General features: G+C 37.5%; 1 protein-coding gene across 1 annotated transcript; it reads right to left on the bottom strand.

Moving 5' to 3' along the window:
• Positions 1 to 366: 366 nt before the first annotated feature.
• Positions 367 to 9,831, bottom strand: shox (shox homeobox). Its single transcript, XM_058391145.1, has 6 exons — positions 9,361 to 9,831; positions 7,898 to 8,106; positions 4,854 to 4,911; positions 4,529 to 4,617; positions 2,556 to 2,768; positions 367 to 2,235 (listed from the first exon to the last, which is right to left on the bottom strand). The coding sequence occupies exons 1-6, from the start codon at positions 9,608 to 9,610 to the stop codon at positions 2,146 to 2,148; spliced, it is 909 nt and encodes a 302-aa protein (XP_058247128.1). The 5' UTR covers positions 9,611 to 9,831; the 3' UTR covers positions 367 to 2,145.
• Between the last annotated feature and the right edge of the window lie 613 nt (positions 9,832 to 10,444).

Raw genomic sequence — 10,444 nt, 5'->3', positions numbered from 1 at the left:
TCATCTGTCTCACTGGTGCATTGCTCCTCGAGTGTGAGGAATAAGGGAAAAAAAATCCTTTTCAAAGCCTTGTCACATGTACTGCATTAAATGACTGCATGCTTGTGGTTATGTATAATATTGATACATTTCAGCTTTAAGCTTCAAGTTTAACTGGATTGAACGGCGCTTCACTTGGGCATAAAAATGTTCCAGAACTTGCTTTTTTCTCAAAGTGTATGTTTTTTTTTCATGGAACTGTCTTTATTTTAAGACATTTTAGAGATGCATAACACATTATAAACCTTATTACAAATATTTATAATTTTATTGATAGTTTACTTGTACAAGATGTACATTCAATTTTTTTTATGAAACAACAAAAAAAAAAAATACAAACCCAATGGCAAATCATGTTTGGGCATGCTTTCATATGAAATGTCATTTATGGGATACAACAAATTTCATGGAGCTTCAAGAAAATTTCAGCACAAAGTTTGATCATGTTCTCCATCGTCCCTGAAATGTTTGTAAACTCAGACACGCTACATTTTCGTCAAACAAATGTTTGCAAATCACATGTTTCTTTCAAACGGTTGCAAATGTTAGCTTTAAAAAGTATATAAAAATAATTGCAAAGCCATGTAAAAATGTACATGTGAAATTAGACCATTCAACATTTATAAACTTTCAGATAAAATAATAAATAAAAAGAACCTATGACCTCACTTTAAGAAACAGAAACATTCCTAAATACCATAATGAAGTGAACAACAAAACTGTACCACAATGGATAATTTATTGTCAGAGGTAGACCTAACTAGGATCTACTAGCTCAAAGGCAGTTTATATTGAAACAAATAGAAATCTGTTACATATACAACGGGCTTGCAAACAAAACTGTTTTCCTCATAGTATTATATTTAGTTCCTTTGACTGACAAAAAGTTTTAGCATTTGTGTCCATGTGCTAAAAATATGATACACTGTTCAAAAGTGTTTAAAACAAAAAAACATTTTACTATTGTAAATGCTTCTGTAGATTTACAATCATTCCTTAAGTTGCTCTAAGTACTATTATTGAAGGAGAGTCTTTGGTGGGCAATTTTAGCCAGAAAAGCCTACAATGCTAAAGTAAATGCTGTATATTTGTAAAGAATCATGTTTTATATTTTTTGCCTGGTCTACCTCAATGTAGTGTCAAGATTAAAAATGTACATATGCAAAGCTATGTTTGAGTACCATCACACGTGGGGAGTTATGGCACATGACTTAGCAACTTATCATTTACACGGCCTGGAAAAAAAATGTGTCTGTGAAAAACAACTAGGAATACATCAATATCAGTGCCAAAAGAAATTGTTGTTTGTTGATTACCAAACATCAACTGCTATTTGTTTTTTTTTCTCATATTTACAGTATTGCACTTAACTGCACATAATTGCATTTCAAATTAGAAAATTGCAGTGACCCTTTTATTATTTTTGTCTTTTCAATATATTTTGACGAAACCCCAATTTCACCCTCATATAGAAGTAGTATTTTCTTGCAATAAGGATTGTAAACACCTTGATACAAGACCTGAAGTGCAAAAGCTAGTTTCACTTCTATTCCCAATACACATTGCAAAAAGAAAAGAGAGAGCCAAAATGATGGAAAAATGAAAGCTATGAAAGTTAAAGTCCTTCATACCCATGCCCAGAGGAAATATACAGGATTTATATTCCACTATGTATAGTGTTTCTTCAAAAACTTTAAGAATAAGCAAGAGAAATTCAATTTTCGTGATTGTACTCTTGGTGTGAGTGCTGCTTCCGATCTCTGTCCATTGTGGGTTTAAAAAATAAAAACTATATATAAACTAGGTGCGTGGTACTATGATGGAAGGTTGTCATAGCAGGGTGAATGTCAGTTACAATGGAGGCCCTCCCCGTTAGAACTATCCTTCATTTTAACACATGCTCTTGGCAGCAGCACAAACACAGTGGGTGGAGACAAATATGGCCGTTGCTTTTTTTTTCTCTCGGTACGGCTGACAATCCAAACTTTTGAGTTTTGAGACTCTCATTCTGAGAGTACTGACCAAGCTCTATCTTCCCTCAGTCACTCTGAGTCTGCCTTTTGCTTTGCTCATTTTCTAAGAGTCGCCACTCTTAATCGCTGGGTTTCAGACAGACATCCAGATATTTTTGTACGGTCCTGGGGCTGTGATCTGGGCCTGGAAAGGGCTGAGCCAGTGGCCTCCAAGCAGTCCTGCCTGTTGGGCGAAAAGTAAAAGGTGACTTCATTGGTATTTAATTACCTTTTTCTACAAGTGGTGTGTTTTGGCAGCTGGTTTTTGTGACATTTTTTTTCACGTTCTCTTTACCCCCAAGCTCCCCCCATGCTCTCTCTCACTCTCACTTTCTTTTCTCAGTACATTTTCTCTCTCTTTAGTTTTTATTTTGTTTTTGTTTTAACTGTGAGTGTCATGGCCTTTTTCACAGGCGCAGTCTTGTGTGAGAAACAATTATCAGTTCAGAGCAGTAGAGACGCCCATGGGGGTCAGAGTCCAAGCGCCTCCGTGTGTTTTCTTGCCTTGAGTCGCAGGTCAGCGATGCTGGAGTTCTTGCTGTTGCTCTTGGCAGCCGCTGCTACAGCGGCCGCTGCCGAGGCCGAGTCTGCCAGCGAGGCGATTGGTAGTCCGAACGGCGGAGGAGGGAACATCAGGTAGGGAGCATGTGCTGCCAGGTGGGGGTGCAGGTGAGGATGCGAGTGGGTCACCCCCTCCAACTGCAGCTGTGCTTGTACCTGTGAACCAAGAGAAAAACAATTGCAGCATTACTTTGTGGCAGGCGTTTTCAGCCTGAGGAGAGTCAGGGATCCAGTTACATGCTTGAACACACCATGCTTCCCCCTTCGCTTCTCTAAACGCTTCCACTAACTGCATGTTTTCACTGAAAATAGGCCAGGGCTAACTCACACTTCTTTTTCATCTGAGTTAACATTGTTGAATTATGTAGTGTGCCCAGCCAACTTAATAGTCAAAGGAATCCGATCATTTGAAAATCTCTGCATATTAGTATGATTCATGAAACTTTGCATCCATGCATGCAATCCTACAGGAGCTCGTAATCCTAATTATGTATTCAATTGCATGAATAAACAATTTTGCTCACAAATACGGCTATAAATATTTATTCAGATTCGTATTCCTAGGCAAAAGGAAAAGAGGTACAAGCAGCCAGAATAAAATATAGAGTTGCACATTTTCAACCATTATTTTAATATGATGAGGTGAAAATTACACATCACCCGCTTATGCTTTTTTTCTGCCACCGATATATCTAATTTTGCACGAGTATCATATAAAACCTTAGTGCCATCAGTTAAGACGTCCAACTAAAACAAAGCCAGGCTCGTGGTGTTTAGGTTTATCATGTTGGATTTGTACGAGTTGCGTTTTGGTTTTTTTGGTTTTGTTACTGTTTCACAGATTGCATGGAAAAGATAATCTGTCATTTTAGATGTTTTATTTTACTGCACTGAGATATAACCATATTCAAAAGAGATATGAGATATGAGCATTAAATTACACAGCTATTCATAATTCCCTAACACCAGCTCTCCTGCTGACATTTAGACTAAAAGTGAGAAGCACGTGCAGCACTATAGCACCGCTCGCGCCGTCTGGACAACAGGTGGCGGACATTTTGCTACAGAGTAGGTGGCGCCAGTTTTTGTCCTGCTCTCCCCGTGCTGGTGTTATGGTGTCAGTATTCAGGTCTCCCTCCCCCTGCCCTGCCAGTGCCGCTCACAGCCAATATCCGTCTGCGCTATATTTCTCCCCACCGTAAGCTCTTTAATCTAGCTGCACCGTTAGCTTAATGAGCGCTGCTTTTTTCCGCCTGACTGACGCACTCGCGCTTCCAAAACACACACTGGATCAAATGTCTCCCGGTCTCTCTAATCTCACCCTCCTCTCATCGAGGCTCAGGGTTGAAAAGGACGCTTGGGTCTGACATGGCCCCCAGTTTGCGACCCCCGCCTCATACAAACCTTTCGACAAAGCGGTCCGCCATTACGCTAAAAAAAGTCAAAGTGCACTTGGTGTTTAGCCCTTAAGCCAGCGGTGTGTCCACTGTTTGGTTTTAAGGTTCGACCTGCCAATTGACTGATGTGTTGAATCGGGGGTGTGTGGGCTGTGAAATCGGAAACTTGTTCTGAACTTTAGACATACAGGACCATAACAGGGCACTACATCGACCCTATCCAAAAGCCTTACACTACCTTACTAAACACTGTGCCAAAGAAATGTTTCACACAAATAGCAACACATGCTATGATTGGTTATTTTTATGCATTTATTTTTAGGGGCCTTGGGACGTGGCCCATAGGCTCCTAGAAGATCTGGAGGTCGAAGATATATGGATCAAATGATCTGTCTTAGAGTGTGTTTGTTTGTAACCTTGGTGTAACTGCACCACAGCATTATTATTTTCATTCATCGATTTAAAACGATTCTTTTAAGATGGAAAGAAATGGTTTTAGTTAGTAGTAGATGTGCATACCTGTTGAAATGGCATTCTCAAGGCGCCCATGTTAACGTAGGGAGCGACTCTGCACGCGTCCAAGTGACTGGCGGAGCCCAGAATCACACCTACAAGCATACAACAGTCAAAATGAGCCAGATGTCAGAAGTCAGCTGCTAATGATGCTATAATTTCATGATGCATACTACAAGAGAATCAGTAACTTTCATTTCATTTGTTAAATTGTAGGAAGTAGTGAAAATCCTCTTCATCATCTCCCTGAGTTGCACTGAAAGACTAAGGCTATCCATGAACCGTTTAACACAAGGCCTTAATTGACTGATAGAAATATTTTACCATATACCTTTGTGCATCTGATTTTCTTGTTTTCGGCATTTTGCTCTTCTGTTCTGAAACCATACCTGAAACACAAATGACAGTGGGTGAACTTGACTGTTACCCTATTCAAATTACATATCACACCAAATTATATTTAGAGCCGGGTCCCTAACCCTTTCAGCCAAATTTAGGAATGGGCGTGTTTACTTATCGACATGACGACGTGAAATATACTGTATGGCGATTTATATCAGGATTCTGTATAACACAATTATTGTAGGCACTTTATGTGAAAGTGTGTGCATGCAAATTAAGTATTACGAAATATTTATGAGTGCAAGGGGTTAACAAAATATTTTTTTAAAAATCATACACGTTGTATATTTGTCATGATAATAATAATAATAATAATAATAATCATCATCATCATCATCATCATCATCACATCGTATGAGGAAGGCCTGTATGATGTAAGTGAATGTCGACTGCTCTATCCAAAGGTCCATTTCATGATAGTAATAGACTTGCTTTTTTTTTTTTTTAAAGAGATACCCTTAGCTCGTTTGTGTGACTTGTTAGAATCGGTCTTTTTTCAGTGGCAATATTAGTGACTTACGCCTGGTTAATAAAGCCTACATTCAAGACACAGAAGCTGCAGCTATATGAATTTAGCTAACACAGTTTGCCGAGCTCTTTATAAAACAGAATGTGTTTCTGTGCATAAGTGAGGGTCATGATTGTCTGAGTGGCGTTTTCGATAATAAGATGGAAAATATCAGTGAAGTGGTTTAACGCGGCTGTGTTATTGGCGTTATGTAGCCTACACATAATGCTCAGCGTTTCATATCTAATGAGATCATTTAATGACCATTACAATTTCAGACGTGCAAAAGGTTCAGGTCAGCTTCGCTCCTGCTATACTCTGTTTTGAAAATGTGTCAATTATATTAGAAGAATATAGTGATATTATTATTATTATTATTACTACTACTACTACTACTAATAATAATAATAATAATAATAATAATAATAATAATAATAATAATAATAATAATCTTGAGTTGACGTTGTACTTCTCGTCTTTCCGTTTTGTTTAATAATATGTACCTTATGTGATATTGAAAACAAATCAATTTTCCGTTCGAGATCAATTCTAATTATCTATCAGTATGCTAAGCGAAGTGAATAACACTGGTTTAGACAGTTATTTCTTCATTAAGGGCCACTCAATGATGCATTTCGCAAATACCCTAATCCGATTTCCTTTTGATTTTTATTAGAGACAGTGAATAATGACATTTAATTTAGCTCTGCACCAGGAACCGAAAGATATTAGTTGTAATTGAATTACTGCCTTCTCTTCACCAAGGTCTCATAACTTTCAATTAGATTCCTGACAGCTGCTCGGTGTGAGGTTTCTGTATAACACTTCAGTAACAGGTTAATATCGGCTATCCACCTCGTGTCTTACAATTTCAACACCAGCGTTTAAGCTGAAATCAATTTTGTTCCCTTGCTACTGGAGATATTGCGCGTCTGTTGTCTGCATTCTGGTACAACCACGGTCTTGTGCCAAAATATGTAAAGAGCATATTCTTAAATTCAACCACGTTTTTTTTTCCTTTGGTGAAAAGGCCACAATACTTATAGACTGGTTTATATGAGCATGCTTAATACGATTTGGCCTTTGCCTCTGAAAGAACATTTTTTGAAGATTGACCAGGCTGTGGCCCAGGCGGTGAAGCTGCTACCTCTTACCGGAGCAAAGCTGAGCCCCAGCACCAGCCACTGCCCAATTGGATTATTTCTAATACATTTTTATGGGAACAGTATATCAAGCCAATGGTAGATATTACAAAGATAACGCTGGAGAAAATGAGGTGTGTGACATAAGAAGGTGTCCCCTGCAGCAGCAGTTCAATCTCTTCATTAATTTTAATGATGTGGTTAGATCTTTCCGCAGCACATAAGCAAGTTTACCTCTGATCGCTGGAGCTGCTGGAACTAAAGGAGCTATTTCATATCCGCATTCACTCTGGCTACCCAAACTCGCTCAAACTGACAAATGACTTTTTTAATTTCATAAATACCTGCCTTGATAAGCACATTCTAAATGTGATCATTCTGCTGCACCAGAAAGACCTTTTATAATTACTAACCAAAATATGAAATATATTTTTTTTCATTAGTTTTTTATATGTTATATATCTAGTTTATTGTGTTGGACGAGCTGCATCATATGTACATAGTATAATTGCAGGATATAATCTCTACCGTGCTTTTTAACTAAGTCCTATTTTGGACGACAAATCATATACATAATATGACAAATAATAAACATATATTATACCACCCACAAATTGCGTTTATTAACGATTATGTGATGATATGGGATTGCCGGAGATTTTTAATGTAATAATAATAATAATAATAATAATAATAATAATAATAACGATCAACAGTGATTTCATACAGTGCCAAATTATAACCTCTAAGTTATTATTATTATTATTATTATTATTATTATTATTATTATTATTATTATTATTATTATTATTATTTTGTAGTTGTGATGATTATAATTATTAGTATTTTAGTAATAGTAGTACTTGCTGGTAGCATTAGCAGTACAATAAACTGTGCATCCAAGGGGATCAGGATGTGTTTTGTTGAAGAACACAGGCCTGCTAAACTTCAAACATTTGTGAGCAAAGGTGGTGCATATAAATCAATAAGCGACTGAAGAGCCTTTTATCTTCATCCATTCCTTCAGGGTCTAAGAATTACAAATGTATCGTATAGTTAATATCTAATATGGTTATAAGGTAGTGCACAGCTGAGTTTTTAATGTGTATAGACTGACGCTGTGTGTAAGGTTGTTTTAGAAAAACAGCCTTGAATGGACACTTATTATGGTTCCAGCCCGGTTTAGTCTTAATCGGCCTGCTAAAAATAACCTCGGCCTGCTAAACGTTTCCATTGTGCCTCTAGAATGTGTCTAAGCCTAAATATCCTTAAAAAAAGTGCAATTTGGTTTCATGCATTAACAGCACTGGTAAGAGCTCTTACCTGAACCCTGGCCTCGGACAGTCCCAGTCTTTGGCTCAGCTCTTCTCGCATGAACGCGTCCGGGTAATGCGTCTCATCAAACAAGCGCTCCAGTTCATTCAGCTGCTCTAAGGTAAAATTTGTCCTGCTCCGTCTCTGTTTCAGTTTACCCTGGGCGTCCTCGTCCTCCGATTTCACCTCTTCCTTCTTTTCTTTGCACTCATAAATCCCTAGGAAAAAGCAAAACTCGTTACTACAAGCTGCCTCATACAACAGTTTACCCTGTCAGTGTGATAAATATACAGACGAGGTTCCTTCTGTTCCTTCAAGCACAACAACACAGCGCTCTGAGCAAAACATGTCCTGCCACAGAAGGCTTGTTTATTGCCAACAATCTTCTGAAGTATCGAAAACTTGGACAAAAAGAGAGTGTCCTTAGGCATCTTACTATTAAACTCATATCACAGACATAACACTAAAATAGATATTTATTACATCCATTAAATATTTAATGCGATTGTTCTTGTTTAATTTTTATATAATGTTCAAAACATGCATCTTTAGAGCAATTCCTCTCAATAGGTAAAACATATTAGCATAAGACAAATAACATAGTAACATTGTGATATGTGAATTTGTCAATAAAAAGCTATATTACTCAGTCTTGACTGAGACTGTGATTTTACATACACTTTTGTAATTTCCGTTTTTTTGCCTAATTTTGCGCAGAACCATGTTTGCAATAATTATTCCTTCCAAAACTCACACACAAATAATATATTATTATTATGATTATGATTATTATTATTATTGTTGTTGTTGTTGTTGTTATTATTATTATTATTATTATTATTACTATTACTATTAATAATAATAATATTAAGCCTACTTCAAGAAAAGATACAAGATTTATTTACAAATAGCTGGGTTTCTTAAACATGTTTTTCGTGTGATCAGTGTTTTCTATAATACACTGCTCTGTAAAGTGAAACAGGTTTAGCTGAAAATAGCCTGATCCCTTATTGTTTGTTATTAATTTTTTTTTTTTTTATTGCTTTCTTTGTTAGTTAGTTTTTTTTTTTTTAATTTGTCGTGTATTTATATATATATATATATATATATATATATATATATATTATTCTGGCAATAGTGGAAGAACCAAGGCCTTTTATGTAATTTAACGTCGTTTGCTTACTAAAATATTAGGTAATAACATCGACAATTAATAATCGTGAGATTGCTAAATTCTAGAAAATGCCCGTTTTAAAGTTAGGATTAAATTCACATCTTACATCAGTATCAGAACAATCACAACATGCTTTTTATGCACACTTTAAACATTTTTACTAATTCGGGAATATTTTCCGTGAATTGTGGGGCTTCACTTCAACTAAAACGTCAACACAGACTTTAGCAGTGGATATTTTCACGCGCCACTTCCTTTAGTTCGGAAACGCTTTGAGAAAGCCGTGCACGTCTCTTACCGTCGCTCGCCCTGGCCACGTTAAACTCCTTCAGCTTGTCCTTGTCCAGCTCCACGTGTTCCTTGAATAGATGCACGGGACAGTGCGTGTTGCTGTCGGTAATGTCCTGCAGGCTGCTCTCCGAGTTTCCCAGCTCCCTGGCCCGCGCCAAGCCGCTCTCCAAAACTTCCCTGTACGTGATGCTCTCTTTGCTGCTCTCCTTGCTCTTCTGGTCGAAGGATTTCGACACGAACGCCGTGAGTTCTTCCATGGTTGGAGAAGAAGCGCTCCTGATGGCACAAATCCACTTTACGACCCTAACGCGCTGCTCTCTCTCTCGCTCGCTCTCTCTCTCTCGCTCGTTCTGTATGTGTGTATGTCTATGTGTGTGTGTGTGTGTGTATGTGTGTGAGCTCGATAGTAAACGCGCGGATGTTGGAAAGGGGGGTGTACGAGGAGGAGGAGGAGGTTTAGATCACTCCGGTTGGTGTGTCTGTGTTTTTGGAGATCACACTATTTATACGGCGCTCACCTCGGCCCAGCCCCCACCGCCGTGTCCTGAGCAATTACAGGCTCCTCGCGCTTCTGAATTCAACTTTCAGCAGCTTTGCTCCAAATCAATGCCGCCGTGGAGCCCCTTAATATGATTACACTTCATTAAACATGCCTACGGTGTTGAGGAACCGGGGAGCCGTGTTTAATTAATTCCGCGATAATTTCATTAAGGCTATTAGGTGATATGAATGGTGCCATAACATGAGCCGATTTGCCTGAACTCATGGTGCATTGATGCAATTTATGGATGTTTTATATATATATATATATATATATATATATATATATATATATATATATATATATATATATATATATATAACTGTCTATTGATAGGAATCAAATAAGTCAAATTAACGCATGAACACCAATCCCATACTTTAAAAAAAACGCCGGATTTATTTCTAAAATTCAGGAAACAACGCAAATAAATCGATCTATTGCAAAGATGCATTGATTATTTGAGCAATCAGTCACAGCACTGATATGTAGTTACCATAATTGCATGAATCTAATTAAACTTGTGCTTTCTACATAAAGTTTCTTTTGT

The sequence above is a fragment of the Hemibagrus wyckioides genome, linkage group LG06 (assembly GCF_019097595.1).
Source record: "Hemibagrus wyckioides isolate EC202008001 linkage group LG06, SWU_Hwy_1.0, whole genome shotgun sequence".
Lineage (NCBI taxonomy): Eukaryota > Metazoa > Chordata > Actinopteri > Siluriformes > Bagridae > Hemibagrus > Hemibagrus wyckioides.
The sequence above is the reverse complement of the archived record's forward strand: the minus strand, read 5'-3'. Positions and strand labels throughout refer to the sequence as shown.